This window comes from Silene latifolia, chromosome 8 (genome assembly GCF_048544455.1).
Source record: "Silene latifolia isolate original U9 population chromosome 8, ASM4854445v1, whole genome shotgun sequence".
Lineage (NCBI taxonomy): Eukaryota > Viridiplantae > Streptophyta > Magnoliopsida > Caryophyllales > Caryophyllaceae > Silene > Silene latifolia.
The window spans coordinates 87,372,403-87,395,128 of NC_133533.1; the positions used below are offsets into that span (position 1 = coordinate 87,372,403).

Sequence of the window (22,726 nt, forward strand, 5' to 3'; positions counted from 1 at the left end):
CGGGCACTATCCGTCACAAGCTGAAGACGGATAGTGCCCCTCTCACAATATCACAAGTGGAGGGTAAGTGGGGTGCTCCATTTAATTCCCACTTGATTTGACACTTGTATATTGTGGGAGGGACACTATTCGTCTTCAACTTGTGACGAATAGTGTTCGTCTTCAGTGAGAATTTGTGATTTCTTTTAGGAAATGGAGATAATTTTAGCACGATTTATTGTTAGATTACTTATATAGAATATGATCATGGTTAGATTACTTATATATAGAATATAATCCTCCTCAAATAACAACTAAGCATGATGGTACAACAACACAATAATTGACTATACCTTACACTCATAATTGCTTTCACAACATATATATATATTCTTATACTCCCTACTTGACATATTTGAAAGGGAAGTTCCAATCTGGCATTAGACTAATTACACAAAACTAATCCCCCTAGTTACTGCTCAACAACTATCATCACATGTTATAAACACTTAAATACATTTGTCTTAAGCAACTAATCACTATTTAAATTCTTCCTAATATTTTTTTTTTTAATTCCATCTCCATTTATTATTTTTTGTAGTTGCTTGCTTGTTCTCATCTACATTTCCCCCATCAAAGAAAACCCAGAAGATCTGTAGTCAATCACAAAATGGATGAACCAACGTCTCCAGGTAAGGATTTTTAGCCATTTCTTTCGTTAATTCATACTCCCTCTGTCTTAATCATTTGTTTACGTTAAATAAAGGTGAATAGATGATCAGGACGGAGTCACGGAAGGATAGCAATTATATATATCGAGGAATTATTGTTCTGAGTTTATAGCTATTTATCTTGTTATGTTTGACTTTTTGTTGATTAATTTTGTCATGGTATTAAAATGAGAAATAGTTGCCAGATGGTTTAATATTCAAAGAACTACGAAATTTTTAGAAATTTGAATATTGGATAATGTACGTGTTCACGTAGACTGAGATCTCAAAGTATTTACTTACCATCCAAAAAATTTACAACCGATTATTCCAGCGATAGTTTAATTATACTCATAGGTCCTATCAGACTATATGAGTTTTTCTGTGATGCACCCTACTCCCTCCCATTCATCATAATCTTCCCATTTTGTTTTGGCACAATACTTTAGGAAAAGTATTAAAATAGGAGTAAAAGAGTTGTGTGGGGTTGTTGATAGGAGAGAGGGATGAATTATTAGTAGTTAAATAAAGAATTGTGGATCCAAAACATAAAGGAAAGTAATAAAATAGGAGTAAAAGAGTTGGGTGAGGTTTGATGATAGGAGAGAGGAATGAATAAAATAAGAGTAAAAGTTTCTAAAAATAGAAAGGGGAACATTAGTTGAATAATCCGTTTCGGGAAAGAGGGAACATTATAATGACTGGGAGGGAGTATTATTTATTCGAATTCTATGATATACGGAGTACTTTCTATTGTTCTTAAGATTATGAAGTTTGACTTTTCTAATTTCTCCTAAAAAGTGAAATGTACGTGCATACTCAAATTCAAAGTGTGATAATTGATTGTACCTAATCCACTATGTTTTAATCACAAATACTATTTGGAGTACAACGACGTAAAAAGATGTAACGTTCATACAAAATTATAGGTAGCCCGTCACGGGAAGGCTCCATGAAAAAGAGTTCAAATCCTCTTAGCAAGCTTCTCTTCCGTCGCAAGGGTTCCAACTCGAGTTTGAGTCCGAGTTCAAGTAATTACTTTCTCCTTTGTTATCGTTTTTTTTTTTTTACAATCATTGTTCAAAGTACAATTATTTGCCTTTTCTATTCTTTCTAATTTAGTGTATTTGGTTAATAACAATTATTTGTTTCCTTATATAATTATATTTATTAGTTTTAAGCGAGCCATAAGCAATTAAGGAGACGGAATTAGAGTTATAACATTGATCATATCTACAGTTCTACTTATGAACTTATGAATGTATGATCATTAAAAATGATATGACTGCTAAAGATATCAACTAATACTAGTTTGTAAAGTTATTAAGAGTCGTGCTCATGACCAGTGGCGTATCCAAGATTTGAGTAAAGGGGGGGCACAGTAAGAAAAAAAAAATTACGGACAACATTTATTCATTAAAATTCAAATATCGTCTTTTTTTTAAAATTTTTTTTTTTTTCTTTTTTTTTTGTTGTCGCGTGAGGCACGCGTCCTCACTTTCCCTCCCCCCCCAAATCCGCCCCTGCTCATGACCTGGGTTCAAATTCCGTCAACTTTAAAACCGCCTTTGTGACACCTTTTAAAAAATTGATATGATGCTAAATTCTAAGCATCTACCCCTTCATATAATGTCAAATTGATATTTTTTTTCAAACATATACAAATATATAATGTCAGATCTGTGACGTTTGATTTATAAAAACAACTTTTTATTTTTATCTAAAGCTTATAATGAAAATAAATATTGGTTAGAATTGACTAACAGAATTTGTGGTTACCCCTTCATATAATGTCAAATTGATATTTTTTTTCAAACATATACAAATATATAATGTCAGATCTGTGACGTTTGATTTATAAAAACAACTTTTTATTTTTATCTAAAGCTTATAATGAAAATAAATATTGGTTAGAATTGACTAACAGAATTTGTGGTTAAACAAAGACAATACTACATAAATATGAAGGATTAACTATGAATTTTCATTTCATACATCTTTTTTATTCTAAAATAAATCATTAAAAGTTAAACAAAACATACTATTAGAGAAGTATTTTTCACTAAAAATTTAATTACTATTGTTTTTAGTAATAATACAAAAAAATTGGTTAGTTTTATCAGCTCAATAAATGAAAGTTATTCTAAAGTACTTCCGTATTATTTAAAGGTACTAAAATTTTAAAATACCTTTGGAAGTCAACATTACATAAACTTTATTTTATTACCGTTTGTTATTTTAGTAATTATCTTTAAAAGGCACACATCACGTTCTTTGATGTCACTAATTTATTTGGTAGAGTTAAGAGCGGGTTTTATAAAAACGATATTGTATAATTGCTTAGTAAAAGACCTTTATACAATGACTTAGGCCATGTTCTTTTGGACTGAAATTGTCTGAATTGAACGAAACTGAACTTAATGGGATGAATCAATCAATCGAACTTAATGGAGCGAATGAATCGTATCGTAATCGTATCGTAGCGATCGAATGCGAATGCAAATGTAATGTAATGTAATCAATCAATCAATCAATCAATCAATCAATCAATCAATCAATCGATAATAAAAAGATTATACTAATAATAATAACAATAATACCAGAACTGAACTGAACTGAAATAATAATAAAAAGATTATACTAATAATAATAACAATAATACCAATAATAATAATAATAAAATTATAATAACAATAATACCAATAATAATAATAAATATTATTATTATAATATTATTCATTAATAATAATAATAATATATTAATATAATCTAATAATAATAATCTAATAAGATATATAAAAAAATAAAATAGTAATATAGTAATAAATATAGTAATAATAATATATTAATTTAAATGATAACAATATTAAGAATAATAACCAATAATAAATAATATAATAATAATAATATTAATAATAATGAATATATTAATAAAATAATAAATATAATATAGTAACTTATTAATATAATAACATTAAATATAATAATAATAATCAATATGTTATGAATGATATTAATAATAATCAATATGTTATGAATGATATTAATAATAATGAATATATTATTAAAATAATAAATATAAAATAATAATAATATTCTCATTTATCATAATAATATAATAATAAATAAATATTTTAAATATAAATATAATAATATAAACAATACGAATTAATTAATAATAAATATAATAATAATATAATAATAATAATAATAATAATAATAACAATAGTAATAAATAATAATAATAATAATAATAATAATAATAATAATAATAATAATAATAATAATGATGATATCAATAAAAATATAAAATAAGAATAATAATATTAATGTTGAATTGAATTGATCTGAACCGAACTGAATTGAACTGAACTGGACTGAATGGAGCTGAATTGAACTGAACTTAATATAGCTGAACTGAACTGAACTTATTAGAACTTAAATTAAGTCGAAAAGAACAGAGCCTTAGCTAGCTAAATGATACTCCTTCTATTTCGATCAATAATTATCTATTTTTTAAGAACAAAGATTAAAGAAAGCAATAAGGGTGAGACTACACAAAATACATACCCCACGTCCACATCCAAGATCACAAAAAGTTATCAAATATAAAAATAGATAACTTTGAATAATACACCCCAATATAGAAATAGATAACATCTCATCGATACAGCTTGAGTACGCAATGAAAGAATTTAAGCATCTCCTATCCCCTATCTACTCAGAGATTAAGAAAGCAGTAAATTTTTCCATCTAACACGCTCTAAATTAAAAGTTGGGATTAATTCCTTAATCCTATGGCTACTCTAGACGTTTGCTGAACGTAAAATATGATTCTTATGTATGTATCACCTAGGTAGCACCAAAACGGACACGGACACGACACGGACACGTGATACGGCATCCCATGAAATTTAGGACACGAGACACGCTATTTAAATTTAATAAAAAAAACATATTTTATGGTTATAAATAACGTATGATTTTATTTTTGTGATGTATTTGATACTAAATTTAGGTAACTGAAGATAAAATTTGACCTTAACTATAACTAATTCTAATTTAGCACCCAAACTAATCTTCTAATCAATCTCTTTTGAGAATTTATTCCTCGTGTAAACTATAACATGATTAGGCGTGTGTCCGACGAGTGTCGGGTGTCCGTGTGTCCGACACGGTGTCGGACACGGGACGGCTAGTTAGGAAGAGTGTCCGTGCTACCTAGTGTATCACAGTATCTTCTCAAACATCAGAAATTCCGTACTTAGGTGTAATATATTTTACAAATACTAGTATTGGTGTCCGGCTTTGTGCGGGCTACCTCTACGGCTCTACTTACCATTAATTTTTTTTTTTCATTAAATAAAATTACTTAAAGTTACATGACCCATAAATTTATCATTAATATATTTTTCTATGACATATCCTAAAATTACGATGAAATTAATTTTGAGACAAATTCACGACTCCCGTTATTAATATTTTACTCTTATTAATGAAACAATAGTAATAACATTTCACTACTTGCCCGTAATCATTGTTACTTTCACTACTCCCGCCGTAATTATTGTTACCGTCACTACTGCCGCATTAATATTGATAATTTCACTACTTCCGCCGTAATTATTGTTACTTTCACTATTGCCGCATTAATATTGATTATTTCACTACTCCCGTTATTGTTTCTATCATTTTCACTAATCTCGCTGATAATATTGTTACTTTTACTATTCAAATGAGTTATTACTATCATATAACTATATCCAATGTTACTACAATTCTTTTCTTTACTGAAGAAATTATTTTTAGGAAAAATTACAAATAACCACCTCGTATTTGCGCATTTTTACAAATAACCACCATGTATTTGCATTTTTACAAATAACCCCCAAACTTTCATCTAAACTCCCCAATCACCACCGTATATTTTCCCCGACACTTGTTTTTCTTATTTCCCGACTCGTTAAATAACATTTTACGTAAAATGCTCATAATACCCTTCCCTCTATTACTCCCAAACATACCAATGTCTTTGTAAAAATCATCAGCATACTCCCAAACTTATAAACCCTAAATCCCCAAATTGATAATCCCTAATTAATTCACAAAGATCCATCAATCATTAGCTAAAATCCAATTGATTTAACCAACAATTCAACGATAAAACCTAATAATCTAAGCTGCTCATCATCAATTTCTCCCTCTCCATTTGATTCTAAACTTAGCTCTTCCGTTGTAAAAACAGATGTATTCGCAATGCACTCAAAACATCATCTATTGTTGATGCTTTGATTAAAGCTAATATGCCCAAATCCAAGGATTTTTCGTTGATTTTGTGTTTAATTCATGAAAAGGTAAACACTTTGTATCTATTAACAAAGTGCGGGAGACTCTTGTTGTTCTTACCAAGTGTCTACATAAAAGTTTACTCTACCCTTTGTTTATACTTCAGTCTTCATATGTCCAATTCCAAGGAGTTTTCCGTTGATAATCCGCAAATTATCGTCTTTGTCGCCTGATTGATTGATGGATTCTATGAATTAATTAGGGATTAACAATTTGGAAATTTATGGTTCATAAGTTGGAGAGTATGCTGATGATTTTTAGAAAGACAAGGGTATGTTTGGGAGAAATGGAGGGAAGGGTATTATGGGTATTTTATGTAAAATGTTACTTAACGAGTCGGGAAATTAGAAAAATAAGAGTCGGGGCAAATATACGGTGGTAATTGGGGAGTTTAGATGAAAGTTTGGGGGTTATTTGTAAAAGTGCAAATACATGGTGGTTATTTGTAAAAATACGCAAATACGGGGTGGTTATTTGTAATTTTTCCTTATTTTTACTACATAGGCATGCAATTTTAAGAGGATTATATATTTATATTGTTCCGGGTGTAATTCCGGAGCAGTGATTAGTTACCACCCGTGGCTTGTAGAATAATGTCTTGAGTTGAATCCTTCTTGCTTCTATCGTCCCTCGCGGCCTCCCCTGCAACAATGAACGAACTGAGGGCCTGGCTGTGTGCCAAGCGTACTCACTCCGACGCTCAAGTCAGTAAACTTAAAGGATCAAGCTGTGTAACTTGGCTAGGTATATATTGTAGAGAGATAAGGGAGATATTACCAGATGAATAGTGTATTTAGGTTATAATTGTGGGATCCTTTCCTCAATGAAGGTTGAGGAGTATTTATAGACTTTCACCTTTTGTCACGTAGTGGCCAAGTGGCCAAGTGGCTAGCGGTGTGGAAAGATCGATCTACCCCTCGGCGAGGGACCTATGGCGGCCGGACAATGTTGACTCGCCGCCGAGGGGTCTTGGATATGAGTACGCGGATGTGTGTCCCGGTGGCGGGTTGTCACGCCGAGACCCGTGGCAGCCGATGGGATGCATCGGCTAGGCTATCTAAGTCGTTGACTTGTCAGGGATGTCTCGACCTTGCTCAGTGTGTTGACTTGGTCAGCGGTGCAGAATATGCCCCATCAATTTGCCCCCAGCGTAGTCTATGCCGTGGTATGGGCTCCGATGTACGTTGAGCATGTATTCTGCACAAGTAATTTTTAGAAATTTTCTGCATCGGCTTCTTCTTGTGCATCGGCGTGGCTCTTGCTAGGCCGTGCCGTATACCATATCCTAGGCCGTGCCGTATACCATATCCCCCCTCCACATGGATGCGTAAAGGGCACTCGATGTGGAAAAGAATATGACGCTGGCCGTGACCAAGGTGAGAGTGCTTGGTTGATTTTGATTGCCCCGTACGCCTGCTTCCTAGCTTGGTTGATCGGGTGGCGGAGACCGGATACCTAGGAATTTGTTGAGGAAGATGTATAGTTGAAGGGATGTGAACGGGCGTGTTGAAGACGCTTGGTCACTGTTGCATTGATTGACGTTTAACTGTTGCGACGATTGACATTCCGTGGTTGCATGCTCGACACGTGTTTGCTCGTTGATTGGCCGTTGCTTCATGGGTCAGTGCTCGATTGGCCCTTCATTGTGGGCTTTTTCCCTATAAATAGGGCGGTTTTTCCGTGATTTTGGTCACTAATTTCATTTTCTCAAATTTTCTTCAAAATTTTCGTCTTGCTAAATCGAAGGGCTTCTTTTTCTTCCAATCTTCAGAGTTTTTGATCCGGCTAGCACTTTTTCCTTTGAAGGTAAACAAACGAATTTTTCTTTTCTTTGCTAGTAATTTGTTGTGAACATGTCTCTGCTCGATGCCGGGGCTAGCACTTCCGCGCCGGGGGGTTCCCCGTCGCGTCTTGACGAGGAGGAGATTTTAGAGGCCATCCCGCTAAGGTTAGGGGTCCTAGGCCTCCTTCTCCCGTAGATGACCCGCCCCTCCCGGGGAGTTGGAGGATGAGGATGATGTTGATGTTGATCACGGTGATGGGGCTCCCGTCGATGGTGGGAGGATGACTGCCTTCGAGTCATGGCGAGGCCTCGCACGACCGGCCTCGACCGTGTTTGGACGAATAAATTCGCTAGTAGTTCCGGAGGGACCCTGTTCGGAGATCATTTCTTCTTCGGTGAGGGATATAAAATTGTTATCCCGGAGGAGGGTTGAGTGGTCTGTTGCCCTCCCCCGGGCCATATCGGCGTGTACCTTAAGCATTTGGAGTACGGGCTCCGGTTTCCTTTAAACGAGCATGTTGTGGCCATCATCAGAGCCATGAACCTTGCCGTGGCCCAACTACATCCGTTGGCCATGAGGACGATAATCGGCTTTGTGTGGCTCTGCCTTTTTAAAGGGGAGGTCCCTACGGTCAACTTATTCCGCCGACTTCATAGTCTTCGGCCGTCGATCTCCCGAAAGGTGGGGTGGTACAGCGTCCAGACGGAGCCTGGATATGTCTCCGTAAATAAACTTACTTCCTGCAAAGATTGGCAGGGGCGATGGGTGTACGTCCAGGTGCCGGAGGACTTCCCGTTGCCGAGGTCTTTCCAGGGCCCCGTTCATTTGCGGTGTGAGACCCGGGAAGAGTATGAGAAACACGTCTCCCGGGGTAGCAAGGTTAAGATGGACGCTTCTTTTGTCCCCCTTACGGCGGATGAGAAGCGGGCAATGCAAAATATTTGATGCTTTGAGGAGGGATGGTCGCCCCCGGCTCGGTTATTCTTCGGGACGAGATGCTCTGCCGCGTCGGCCTCATACCGGCCCTCAGCCGTGGTGAGTAGGGTCGGTGTGAGGCCCACCTTTACTTGTTATGTTCCTGTTTGGAGCTTTCTTACTTCTTTCATATAACTCTTGTCTGATTCCTTGCAGATCGGTTCGGTCAGGATCTGTCAGAGAAGGACTTGGAGAGGCTGGGGCTTGATAAGGACGGAAAGGTTCTCATCCGTCACCCTACGGCTGAAGGACGTGATCGCCGGCTGTCCCCTAACGAAGTCATGGAAAGACAGACAAAGGCGTTGGATCCGGAGACGGCTCAAGCGCGGGTTCTCGGCAACGTGCTGAGAAGATCAAAGAAGGCGGCGTCCAAGTCGGCGGCTGCATCAGTGGCAACTCCCTCTCCGACCCCCGTGGTCGCAAAGGACCGTGTGGAGGTGATCAACATTTCTGAGGGAGAGGTGACCGTTGCTAAGATCCCTTCTCCGAAGAAGAGGAAAGATCCACCGTCTGCTTCCACCGTTGCCGTGGAAGGGCCTGCTTCCACCAGCCCTTCAGCTAAGAGGGTTCGAACTGGTACGGATTTAACTTGTGGTTCGGATTTAGCCGGCTCGTTGGGCGTTCCTGACGATAGGCTTTCTGACGTGGCAATGCACGGTGACATGGATGCTCTCTGTAATTTTTTTGCAGTTCCATCGTCGGAGGCCGCCGTCCTCACTGAACGGCAAGCAGGGAAGCAGCCTGAGAAGGCGATCGAGAAAGTGGGTGACCGAAATGTCATCGTGGACTCCTCACCCCGGAAGGTTACCCCCACCGAACTCGTGGCGGAGGGTGAGGAAATATATAGGAGGTTGGGGAGATGGAGCCGTCAAGCCGCCTCCCTCATCGTGGAGCAAGAAAAGGCCACGGCCGAATCTGGGCCGTTGATTACAAGGCTCAAGCTTGATCTCTCTGCCGCGAGGGGGAAGCCGGAAGGCTAAGCGGATCTTCTTCTTTGCAAGGGGCGTGCGAGAGAAGCCGAGAAGTTCTTGAGGGCCGAAAGGGCCAAAGTTGAGAGGCGATGGCGCCACGGCCAAGATGATGGAGGAGCGAGATAGGTATAAAGGTGCTGCGACGCCGTGGTTGCCAAGAGGGACGAGTGGGAGGATCGGTTCCGAAGCGGCGGAGGTGCTCGGGGACACGCAGCTATCCTTGCTCGAAAGAGAAGGATATTGAGATGCTTCAGGATGATCTCCTCCCTAAAATGTGCGTCCAGTTTAGGGACCAGGCCGAGAAGGCGACCAGGGAGGCGATAAGAAGACTCGTCCCCCGAGGGCTCTTTCCGTGGGATAAATTTGATACACTTTTGGACGAAATGGTGATCTTTGAGGAGGCGGCTCTCGAGAAGGCCAAGGCGGCTGTGATGCGAAAGTGAAGGAGGATGAGAGGTCAAGTCGCTCAAGATGCTCGGCCTTCCACAAAGCCGCCACCGATGATGCTTTGTCGGCTGACGGAGGGGAGCATCAGGCATAGGGAGACGGGCGGTCGTCACCGGACTCACCCGCGTCTCGGATAGCTTTAGGGTTGTCGGGGGCCAATTATTGAGCCTTCTCTCCCTGCCATTCTTTTGGCGCTTCAAATTTCAAGTCTGTACCCTTTTGTTTTTCTGTTTCCTTGCTTTCTGTAAAGCCGTGGTAGGTAGAGTTTAGGCAATCCTCGTGGGGACGGCCGTCGTTTGTACTCTTCTCGCAATCGTTTTCAATAAAGTTTTGTCTATTTGGTCCTTGGCTTGGCCGGGACTCCGATCACGATCCTTTACTTTCCTTGTGTCATCGACTAAGTGCCTTCGTTTTTACATTTGTAACTGTGTAGGCATATTGACCGCTAGATTGGCGTCTCAATTGCACTGAGTATACGTCTCTTTTTAGCGTACCGGCCGACGTGTTCCCCGTCGCTCTCGGTTTTGGCCGAGGTAATCGGGGTTGCGGCATCGATAGCGTTAAATAATCGTGTAGGCATATTGACCGCTAGATTGGCGTCTCAATTGCACCGAGTATCGTCTCTTTTTAGCGTGCGGCCGACGTGTTCCCGTCGCTCTCGGTTTTGGCCGAGGTAATCGGGGTTGCGGCATCGATAGCGTTAAATGAATCGTGTAGGCATATTGACCGCTAGATTGGCGTCTCAATGCCCGAGTATACGTCTCTTTTTAGCGTACCGGCCGACGTGTTCCCCGTCGCTCTCGGTTTTGGCCGAGGTAATCGGGGTTGCGGCATCGATAGCGTTTCTCCCCTTCGAGTTTCCGTCTAATGGCAAATCGTTGAGGGGACAGACACTTTGATGGAGAACTTGGGTGATTCATTTGCTTGTCGTGATCGTGCGTTGGGGTGTCCACAATGTGTTTGGACACCTCCGCCGCTATACAAAGTATTTTCTCAAGTTATCGGTGTTCCAATGGCTCATCAGGGGCACACCTCCCATGTCTGTCGGCCCGTATGTACCCTACCTCATCTCTTCTACCACTTTGTAGGGGCCCTCCCGATTGGCGTCGTTTGCCATGAATATTTCCTTTGTTGGTGGCAGCCGACTTCCTTAGGACTAGGTCTCCTATTGTCAAGTCCCTTTTGTGGACCCTTCGGTTGTAGGCTCTCTTCATCCGGTTCTGATATACGGCCAAGTTAAGGCGTGCCGTGTCTCGGCTCTCTTCGACAAAGTCTAGGGAAGCCCTTAGGCCCTCCTCGTTTTCAAGCCGGGTCAAAGGTGGCCGTTACGAAGGTCGGACTCGCCCGATCGGCAAGACCGCCGGAGCCGTGAGAGACTAGATGGAAGGGGTGTATCCTGTTGCTTCTTTCTCTCGTGGTTCGAAGGGACCACGGACGCCGGTAGCTCATCGGCCCACCTTCCCTTAAGATCTTCAACCGTCTTTTTCAAACCGTTGAGGATGGTTTTGTTGGCGCCTCCGCCGCTGCCGTTACTCTGCGGTGGCGGACGGAGGAATACGCAAACTTGATGCCAAGCTCCTCTAACCATTCATTATCGAGTCGCTCCAAAACTCGCGTGGTCGAATACCATAACTTGGGGTAATCCGGCGGGTTATAACGTTTTCCCATTTACCTTTCGACGGCTACCGTGGTCTTGGCCCCGAAATGCATCGCTACGGCCTCAACCCATTTGGTGAAGTAGTCAACGGCGACGATTAAGAACTTCCTTCCCCCGGAGGCCGTTGGGAATGGCCCTAGCATGTCCATCCCCCATTGTGCGAAGGGAAGGGGACTAAGCACCGGTTGTAGGTCCCTGGAGGGAGCGTGTATCACCGGGCGTGCATTTGACGATTCGTGCACTTCTTGGTCTTCGTTCGGAATCTTGAAGCATGGTGGGCGAGAAGTAGCCGGCTCGGAGAGCTTTGTGGGCTAGTGTTCTTGCCCCCATGTGATGTCCACAGATGCCTTCGTGGATTTACGTCGATGATCGGCTCTCTGCGTCGGCGGACCGACACACTTCAAGAGTGGTCTTATTACGGATCTTCATGCGCTTCTCCTTCGAACAACGGTACCGCGGCGATCCTTTTATTTTGGCCGAGGGATTGCGGCCCTCCGGCAACTCACCTGTAAGTTTGTATCTCATTATCGGAGTCATCCACGTTGTCTCGGTCTCTATGTTACCCACCATGCCGACGGTCTCAGTGATGCTTTTCGCGTTCCTGATGTCTACCAGCACGGTTCGGCTGACATTCTTGATAGTTGAGCTGGCCAGTTTGGAGAGCGCGTCGGCCCGGTTGTTCTCGGATCTGGGGACACACTGGATCTGGAAGGATTTTAATTTTGCTACGTCGGCTTTTACCCTCTCTAGGTACCTTACCATTCCGTCGTCCCGAGCCTCATACTCTCCTCTGATTTGGTTGGTGACCAATAGCGAGTCAGTTTTTAACACAATGTGTTACGCTCGTGACCCTAGCTAGCTCGACTCCGGTTATCACCGCCTCGTATTCGGACTCATTGTTCGAGGCCGAGAAGGTGAATTTCAAGGCGTACTCAAACTCATCCCGTTTGGGTGATGATAAGGATGCGGCTCCCGAGCTATTCGCCGTGGAGGAGCCGTCGGTGTAGACCTCCCATACGCCTGGGTTTGGCTCTTCCTGATACGTGCATTCGGCCAGGAAGTCTGCAAGTGCTTGCCCCTTTATCGAAGGCCTTGGTTTGTACTGAATGCCGAAACCGGAGAGTTCCACTGCCCATTTGATGAGCCTGCCGGATTGTTCGAATTTTTCCAAGGATTTCTCCAATGGCTGATCGGTTAGGACCGTCACGGGGTGTGCGTCGAAGTAGGGTTTTAACTTCCTTGTGGCGACGACGACGGCGAAGGCTGCTTTTTCGATTAGTGGATAATTCCTTTCGGGCGCGGTGTGTGGTGACAAAGTAGATTGGGTGTTCTTGTTTGTCTTCTTCCCGATGATCACAAAGACCGACCGTGGCCGAGGTTATTCTTGCTATGTATAGGTATAGCGTCTCCCCGATGTCGGCTGGATAGTGTTGGGAGAGTCGAAGATGAGCTTTCGATTGCTCGAAAGCCGTGCTCTGTTCCTCCCCCACCAAGTCTTTATTCCCTTTCAAAGACTTTGAAGAATGGGGTGCTCTTGTCGGCTGACCGGGAGATGAAACGGGCGAGAGCCGCCATTCTCCCGGTCAGTATCATAACCTCTTTCCGATTCCTTGGTTCCGGCAGGTCTAGGATTGCTTGGATTTTGTCTGGATTGGCATCTATGCCTCTGGCGCTGACAAGTACTCCTAGAAATTTTCCTGCCCGGACACCGAAGTTGCATTTCATTGGGTTGAGCTTCATCTTGTATTTCCTTAGTGAACAAAATGTTTCGTGTAAATCGGCCAGATGCTCGCTGTCGGACTTGCTTTTTACAATAGCATCGTCGACGTATGCCTCAATGTTTCGCCCTTTTTGGTTTTGAAACACTTTGTCTACTAGCCTCGTGTACGTTGCTCCGGCGTTCTTCAAACCAAACGGCATCATTTTGTACATGTATGTGCCGTTGGCGGTGATAAATGCGCATTTAGGCATGTCTTCCTCGGCCATAAACACTTGGTGATACCCGAGAAGGCGTCCAAAGAGTCGGCGATGGTGTAGCTGCCGTGGCGTCGATTAAACTATCTATCCGAGGCAAGGGATAACAATCTTTGGGGCATGCTTTATTAAGGTTGGTAAAGTCTACACATTCTCCATGCCCGATGACTTCTTTACCATTACAACATTGGCCCCACTCGGGGTAAGTACAAGGCATGATGAAACCTGCCGCTAGTAATTTATCTACTTCGGCTTTGATGGCCTCGTCCTTCTCGACCGAGGAGTTCCTCATTCTCTCGCTTGACGGGGCGGCGGTGGGGAGCACGTTCGGCTTGTGAACAATCACCTCTCGATTCACGCCGACATCTCGGCCGCCGAGTATGCGAAAACGTCTTTGTTCTTTCTCGGCGGGTCCGGGAGGTTGGCTCGACTCTGTTCCCGAGGTTGACACCGATGGTTACGTGCGGCCGGATCGATCTCTACCTCCTCGGTTTACGCTCCTTCGACCATGCCGATGGTCCCATTCGTTCCCTTGATCCGGGGGTGTACCGTATTCGAACGATTCTAGTTACGGCGACGGCTCTCACCCTTACTAGATACCTTATTGTCTTGTAGTCCTGGGCTTTGCACTCTCCTCTAACCTGGTTGGTCACGAGGAGCGAATCGGTCCTTATCATGATGCGCTGCTTGCCCGGCGCTTTGGCTAGCTCAATTCCGGTTATCACCGCCTCGTACTTGGATTCCCCGGGGGTCACCGAGGTAAGCTTCAAGGCGTGCTCGGATACGTCCCGTTTGGGGCGATGATGACGATGTCGGCCCTCGAACCATTTGTCGCGGAGAGGCCGTTAGCGTGAATCTCCCACAAACCGGGATCTTCCTCTTTTTTTCGAGATGAGCTTATGTGCCTCCCCGGTCCGAGACATACATCAATGTCGGGGCCGGATGGATATTACAGCGTCGATCTCGCTCAAAGTGATCCGGCCTATGAGTACGTCGTGGCGGTGTGTCTGTCGATGACTACGAACTTAGACATAACGTTCTTGGCCGCACCTCCCTCGCCGAACCTCACCGTGAACCGATTGACCCCAAGGGTACCAGTGCCGCCCAGAAAAGTCAGATAACGGTTGGTGCGGGGGCTCAAATTTTCAATCCTCAGACCGAGGCCGAGAAAGCATTCTCTGTTCATAACATTCGTGTGGCGCTGTGTCATTAGGCACCCCTTCACCGGGTGGTTGGCTATGTCAGGCGGACCGTAAGGGGGTCGCTATGAAGGGCGGCGACTCCCTCGTAGTCGCTTTGTCCGATGGTCATGTCTGGGATCTTTGGGAGCGGGGGTGCTGTGTTGGGCACAAAGTTGATGGCGGATAAGGTTCATCCTGGGCGTTTGTGCTCATTAGCGGATCCACGCCGCTCGTTGTCCCCGATGACGACATTGACTACTCTATCCGCTCGGGCGGACTTGCTTTTTCGATCCGCCGTCGATTTTTGGCCCCCGGCAACATACTTGCCGAGGTTTCCGTCCGGATTAGTTCTTCAATGGCATCCTTCGGTGTCGGCAATCGTTGGTTAAGTGTCCCAGGTGGCGTGGTACTTACGATGGCTCGTGTCACCGTCACTCCTCGGCCTAGGGGGTCTTTCCCATTTCTGGCCCTCGTTCTTGCTCAAAGCGAAGACCTCGGCGGCCGACACGACTAGGGGGTGTGATCATCGTACCGTTTTTTGTAGCACGTCCCCCGCTCCTCCCGGCATCCGCCGAGCTTTGTTTTCTCGGACTTTTAAGCCGTGGCTGTTACTCTCACGGCGTCTTTCATCGACCGTGACCCGTTGTTGTCACGGCGTTTTTCATTCGGGTTAACCTCCGGCGGTTCTTCCTTTCGATTGCTCGGCCTCGTTGGGGCCTACCCAGGTCTTGTGGTAGTCTTCTACCTTGATGGCTTGGTCGGCCAATTTTCTGCGCGTCCAAACCTAGGCCTCCGCACTTGATGAGCTCATTTTTAAATCTCCCTTCGGAGGCCTTTCATCGCGCGAAGGCCGCCGATTCGGATTGATTTCTCGAATCTGCTGGACCTTTCCGTCGAACCTTTTCACATAGTTCCGCGAGACTCGTCTCCCTCTGTTTGATAGTTAGGAGGTCCGACGTCTCCACGCCCTTCTCTTATTGCAAGAGTCTTTGGGCTAGAAAGGCGTTCCTTAGGTCGGCGAAGTAGTACACCGAGCCGTCGGGAAGCCCTTTGTACCGACTCTCCGAGCCATCCCATGCAAAGTTGTTGGGAAGACTCGGCACCAGACCTCATCGGGCTGCTCCCATACCGACATGTAAGACTCGAAAGCCTCAGCGTGGTCGGAAGGATCACTATCTCCTTTATATGAAATCGGTGGCAACTTGAGCTTGGGTGGCACCGGGACTTCTAGGACGTAGGCGTTGAGGGGCTGCCTAACCACGTGTCGAACGACACGCGGCGACCGGCTCCTCGCATACCTAACCTGGCTCCTTCCCCTGCAGCGGGAGGGGCTCCTTCGATTTGGACTTCTCCAACTCTGCTGAGTCGGACTCCTCTGGCTCCTTCGGGGTGAGCCTCGTTCGTGTGGCGGGGACGCTGTCCTCCCATGAGTGTGGGAAGGACTTAGGTCTACCGCGCCCACTTTGGGCTCCCCCGGCGTCTTGACTTGGTCGGCTTCTCCCAGTGCTCCGTTCAAATTTCTTGGAGTCACGTTTTGGGCCCTAGCCTCCTGGACAGTTTCCGCCGCTCTTGTCGGCGTGACAGTGTGAGCGGGCGTATTACTGATTAGGTCCAGGAGCATCTTGACTTTGCTACGTCAACCACCGTCCCGTGATGGTGACTGGTTGGTGACACCGGTGTGTCGGGTATCATTGGCATCCCGACTCGGTTGAGTTACCCCGCCGTGGGAGGGCCGCTCGACTCAGTTGTGGACGACATCATCGTGGTAAAATTCGGTTTCGTCCGTCACGAATACCTCTTGTTGTTTCGACATTTTCTTAGCTTTTCGGGTGGGTTTCTATTTTGAGTTTTGTTTTTGTTTGGGAATGAATGTGACTAGCTTCTAGTGTCTTCCCCACAGACGGCGCCAATTGTTCCGGGTGTAATTCCGGAGCAGTGATTAGTTACCACCCGTGGCTTGTAGAATAATGTCTTGAGTTGAATCCTTCTTGCTTCTATCGTCCCTCGCGGCCTCCCCTGCAACAATGAACGAACTGAGGGCCTGGCTGTGTGCCAAGCGTACTCACTCCGACGCTCAAGTCGGTAAACTTAAAGGATCAAGTTTGTGTAACTTGGCTAGGTATATATTGTAGAGAGATAAGGAGATATTACTGGATGAATAGTGTATTTAGGTTATAATTGTGGGATCCTTTCCTCAATGAAGGTTGAGGAGTATTTATAGACTTTCACCTTTTGTCACGTAGTGGCCAAGTGGCCAAGTGGCTAGCAGGTGGAAAGACTGATCTACCCCTCGGCCGAGGGACCTATGGCAGGCCGGCGGACAATGTTGACTCGCCGCCGAGGGGTCTTGGATATGCGTACGCGGATGTGTGTCCCTACCGGTTTGTCACGCCGAGACCAGTGGCGGCCGATGGGATGCATCGGCTAGGCTATCTAAGTCGTTGACTTGCTGTGGATGTCTCTGACCTTGCTCAGTGTGTTGACTTGGTCAGCGGTGCAGAATATGCCCCATCATATATAAATATATTACATATATAAATTAAATCAAATAAAAAGAATTGTACAATATTATATATTACGGAATCTAACTTGAATTATTTATAACCTACTTATTATATTTTTGTATGTTAAATAATTAACATTTCTATGCATCTAATAAACTATAAAGTTTAATAAAATTGCATAGATTTTAATTAATATATAATTTTATGATGATAATAATTAATACCATAAGTGTGCATGTTTATACTAATTAATTATTTTATTTTAAGGAAATTGACCATCTTCTTGTCTTCTATAAATATTTAGGAAAATTACGAAGCATCTTCTTTCTTTTAATCTCCTTGAAATTGACCATCTTAATTACTTATTTTATTTTAAGGAAATTGATCATGCTTTAGTCTCTTACAAATGTTTAGGAAAATTACCAAGCTTCTATATAATTTAATTTTAACCCAAACTATATAATATTTGCATTGAAGTCCCTTAATCGGGTCCATCACACGGTGTTATTGATTTAAAACTATATAGTATAATTAATGTATTACTTTCTTTAATTACATTGAAGTCCCTTGGTTTCTGGATTTAATATATAGTATTGATTAGGAAAAATTACAAATAACCACCTCGTATTTGCTATGTTTTACAAATTACCACCCCGTATTTGCGTTTTTACAAATAACCCCCAAACTTTAACGTATATTCCCCGATCACCCCCGTATTTTACCCCGAGCATCATTTTTCTTATTTTCGACTTGTTAAGTGACGATTTATGTAAAATACCAAAATTACCCTTATTAAATTTGCACTAACATACACCCTCCCCAAACAAGACAACATTTCCCCAATTCCAATTAAGGAATTAAGGAACCCTAAATCCCCAAATTTAAATAATAATCCCCAATTCATTTGCTTTTCACCCCCTTGATTATCTGCTTTTTTCCTTTTGTGTTTTCAAGTCTATCTCACTCCCTCACTTTCGCCCATGTATGTTACTATGTTAAATCTTTTTTCATTTGTTCAATCAATTCATCATCTACTTTAAGGTTTGTATAGTCAATGAATGCAATTAATTCCGTCCCAGATTTTCTTGAAATAGTCAAATTTTCTTTCCAGATTGTTAAATTTTGTCCATTTGTAGGATTAGTATCTGAAAATATATGTAATTCCGTCCCAGATTTTTATTTCCGTCCCAGTTTTGCGTGAAATAGCAGTGGTCACTTAGTTGTGGACATTTCAAATGGATTGAAGAACATGAAACACAATGGCAAAAGGATGCAATTTGAATTTGGAAATTTAGGGTTCCTTAATTGAATTGGGGAAATGTTGTGGTGTAAATTTAATGAGGGTAGTTTTGATATTTTACGTAAATCGTCACTTAACAAGTCGGGAAATAATAAAAATGATGCTCGGGATAAAAATACGGGGGTGATTGGGGCATATACGTTAAAGTTTGGGGGTTATTTGTAAAAACGCAAATACATGGTGGTAATTTGTAAAAAATCGCAAATACAAGGTGGTTATTTGTAATTTTTCCGATTGATTATTATCACATTTTCCCTACATATCTTAAACATTATACGTACTCAATTATTATTAAACTATATTGTAAAAAAAAAAATACTGAAAGGCTTTATATATGGACAAAAAATATTCATAAGTGGTGTAAGTTAAATTGACCGAATGACATTCTTATTTTTTTAATAACTTTTTGACAATTGTAGTTCCGGTTAATTAAGCTATTAATTTTCAAAATTTCTCATTTCAACTTAATAATCCGTACTACACTAACAATTGTAGATTCTAAAATTAAATTCAAAGTATAATTATAATAAATACAACAGAGTATTAGTTTAAATGTTGAAGTTCTATATGCACTACAATAGTACAAATTTAAAGAATAAGAGTTAGTTCAAGGTTGAAAAGCTCTCTTACTCCAAGTCTCCAACCATGAATTTGGTGGTTTGATTCTACCTGTAATATAGTACGCTCATTTGAACGAAAAAAATAGTGTACTCACACGGGATTAAAACTAATCTTTATCTGATCTTTATTATCTCAATTAACTAGTGTATGTAACTATGTATCTAAATACTGAAGCAAATGTTAAATATGGTAGGAAGAGAAGATAACGGAGAGGAGGCAAGTGGTCCTGAAGTAGTTGATGGTGGGCTCAATGAAGAAGAGAAAGATCCAAGTTTGGTTGAGGAAGTGAAAGAAGTTGTTGAGAATCTTGAGCATTCCATCCACGATTTATTTCATCATCACAAAAAAGAAAATTCTGCTGAACAATCGTAAGATCATTTATTTACCTTATTTATTCATTACTTCCTCCGTTCCATATGATAGTTTACGTTTGCTTTCTGCACGTATGCCAATGCTTATTTTCTTTTGTTCATATCTTTAGTTATATATCATTGAAAATTATAAAAATTTAATATTCATAATGCACTCGGTAAGACAATTTAAACAAGATCTCACATGACTATCTTTTATGTTATACATTAGAAGTTATATTGAAGATTCTTCTCACTTATGAATAGTGCCCAAAAAGCAAACGTAAACAATTCAATGGAACGGAGGAAGTATTATATTGTGAGAGGTATTGTATATCAAAGGTAAACAAACAAATGATGGGTACAGAGGGGTTATAACGGTTTTATTTGAGTATTATTTATACCAACAATTAGTAAAGGGAGTACTATTTATTTAAATACTAACGGGTTGGGCTGTCACTTTGTGGCCCAGGCCCAACACTAAAAATGGGTCGGGCTGGGCTGTGCCGGGCTTGGCTCCATAATGTCCGGCCCGAGGCCGGCCCATATAGTGTTTTTTAGTGTTTTTTGCAAGCCAAATCGAGTTGGGCCGGAAATTTGGGGCACTGGCCCAGGTAGAGAGGCGGGCTGGGCTAGAAAAAACCGGCCCACTGATGCGGGTTGGGCCGAGCTGGGCCCACCGTTGAACAACTCTAGCTAGCATGAGTGCTCGCCCCGCCGACATTTGAAAATTTCGTAATTTTTAGTTAAAATTTTTGAGCCCCCTTATAATATTATCTTTTCGTCCGTGCTGAAAATTTTCGTCTCCGCTAACTTAAAGTCATGGCTCCGCTGCTGTTTGAGAGTTATCTATTGAACAAACAATACTGTTACCTGTTGGCGCTCCTTTCTAAGAATTTTTGGTTTTTTTAGCTTAAGTAAATCTAGTTGTAAGAACTCACAATTGTAAGAAATTTAGTGCAACGTGAAATTCAAAGAAAATACTCCAATATATTTATAGAATTATTATTAACGACATTTCGCCCTAGCTAGCTCAATTGCAATTTTCTTGTGGTGATTGTATTTCAGGATTGATGCAGCTTCATCAATTGATTCTAGAGACTCGTCTTTCAACTCAGGTATTAGCTAAGTTATTGAGAAATCATGTTTCTGTACCTCATTATGTGTTTTTTTCATAATCCTTTTATTACTGATAGTGACTCGAATTATTTGTAAAAAAACGCTTTTAAAAAACTAATTGGAAATGATTGGATATTGCAGAAAGTAATAAGGGGCACAGACGTCACCGTTTTCTTAACAAAGTCAGGCATGGATTAGATAAAGCAAAGGAAGAATATGGCAAAGCTAAGGATGAACTGAAAGCAATTGTAGGCAAAGACAAGTCACAACATGGTTATGATCAACCTCATGTGAAATACTCGGATTCAGACTCTGACTCTAGTAATGAAGAGAAGTCACTATCCGTTGATGATGAAGTTAAAGCACCAACCTTAGCTCAAAAACTACAAGAAGAAGAAGCCCTTGAAATACCAAACATAGTTCAGAGCATACAAGAAGAAGTTGTTGAGGCACCAAACATTATCGCTCAAAGCGTACAAGAAGAAGCACCAAAAATAGCTCAGAGCGTACAAGAAGAAGTTGCTAAAGCACCAAAAATAGCTCAAAGCGTACAAGAAGAAATTGTTAAAGCACCAAGCATAGCTCAAAGAATACAAGAGGAAGTTGTTGCTGTTATTAGCACAATCGATGAGGCGAAGAAGAGCAAAACTTCTGCAGAGCCGAGCAAAGACGTCGTCCAAGTGGAAAACAAAGAAGATAACTGTATAACATCTTTGGCTCAAGGGTTACAAAACTTGTGTTCATGGGGCTCAAAGAAAGAGGACTAATGTGTTTTGGACACTAGGTCAATAAATCTATGACCTAAAATTTGTCGGGGTCAAGCTTCGAACCTTCAACCTGATTGTGGATGTACGTAATTCTATCGTTTGAGTGATGCATGGGTGAATTTGGATTTTTATTTTCTTATTGTCACAAAGTTTAAAGTTTATATTGTTGTTATTTATTGGCCTTGGAAGCGTTGGATTATTATTGGTTATAGACAAGATAAAAAAAAGTTGTTTTATGATTTGAGAATAACTATCTACCTTCTCTTCTACCTTCTCCTCTCACAACCGATTAAAATACCCATATATTTTGCTCCCTCTACTTTCCTTCCGACCCCACACGATATATACTGAAGAGTTTATGGATTCTAAGTACCTAAGAGGGGGAAGGGGTGAATTAAGTACTGTTTTAAAATTTTAACTAAACTTAATTGATTTAAGTTAGTCAAATGAAATGATATCTCAAGTATCTAACAAACACCCCTTTTAAATGAAAGTTAAAAGGCGTATTATTGAACTGACTAGAGCAACAGTGAGACAGACTGTTACTAGTTGGCTTTGCAAATGTTGTAAGTAACAGACCAAACCGACAGTATCGCAGACTGTTGTGCTTAAGAACAATAAATGAGTTCAACTGAAAATTTCAACTTAATCTTTATTGTTTTAAAGTAAGTTGATTGACAATATGAATGTTAAATGAATACATCAAATAAATTGAATGATTAAGAGTGTATCACGATTGCCAAAGTAAGTTGTTGAAATCGAGTTTAGCGGTTGTTCTGATCACACTTGTTTGTCTTAGCAAGTGAAATAAAAGCTACGACTTTAAGTAACAAAGATATTCAGGATCATTTGCTAGCTAAAACGTAAATGAAGAACTAATAAAATAAATTGCAGCGGAATTAAAAGCGAAGAGACAAACAACACAACGACTTTGAATTGGTTCGGCCGACACTCTAAAGGCCTACGTCCAATCTTCTTTTATTGATAAGTGACGTAATCTACTCCGACCACTTTAAAACACTAACAATAAAAGGACCAACA

At 41.6% G+C, this 22,726-nt stretch overlaps 1 protein-coding gene across 1 annotated transcript; it reads left to right on the plus strand.

The window, feature by feature from the left end:
* Positions 1-295: 295 nt before the first annotated feature.
* On the plus strand, positions 296-21,955 carry LOC141594454 (uncharacterized). The gene is made up of 5 exons (XM_074414474.1): positions 296-671; positions 1,619-1,720; positions 19,643-19,817; positions 20,868-20,917; positions 21,060-21,955. The coding sequence occupies exons 1-5, from the start codon at positions 650-652 to the stop codon at positions 21,683-21,685; spliced, it is 975 nt and encodes a 324-aa protein (XP_074270575.1). The 5' UTR covers positions 296-649; the 3' UTR covers positions 21,686-21,955.
* The last annotated feature ends 771 nt before the right edge of the window (positions 21,956-22,726 follow it).

Excerpts from the sequence above, each read along its gene's own strand:
- LOC141594454 (XM_074414474.1), top strand. The coding sequence starts at position 650 with ATGGATGAACCAACGTCTCCAG. Across the intron at positions 19,818-20,867 it reads GAAAATTCTGCTGAACAATC|GATTGATGCAGCTTCATCAA; the intron begins GTAAGATCATTT and ends ATTGTATTTCAG. Across the intron at positions 20,918-21,059 it reads AGACTCGTCTTTCAACTCAG|AAAGTAATAAGGGGCACAGA; the intron begins GTATTAGCTAAG and ends TGGATATTGCAG.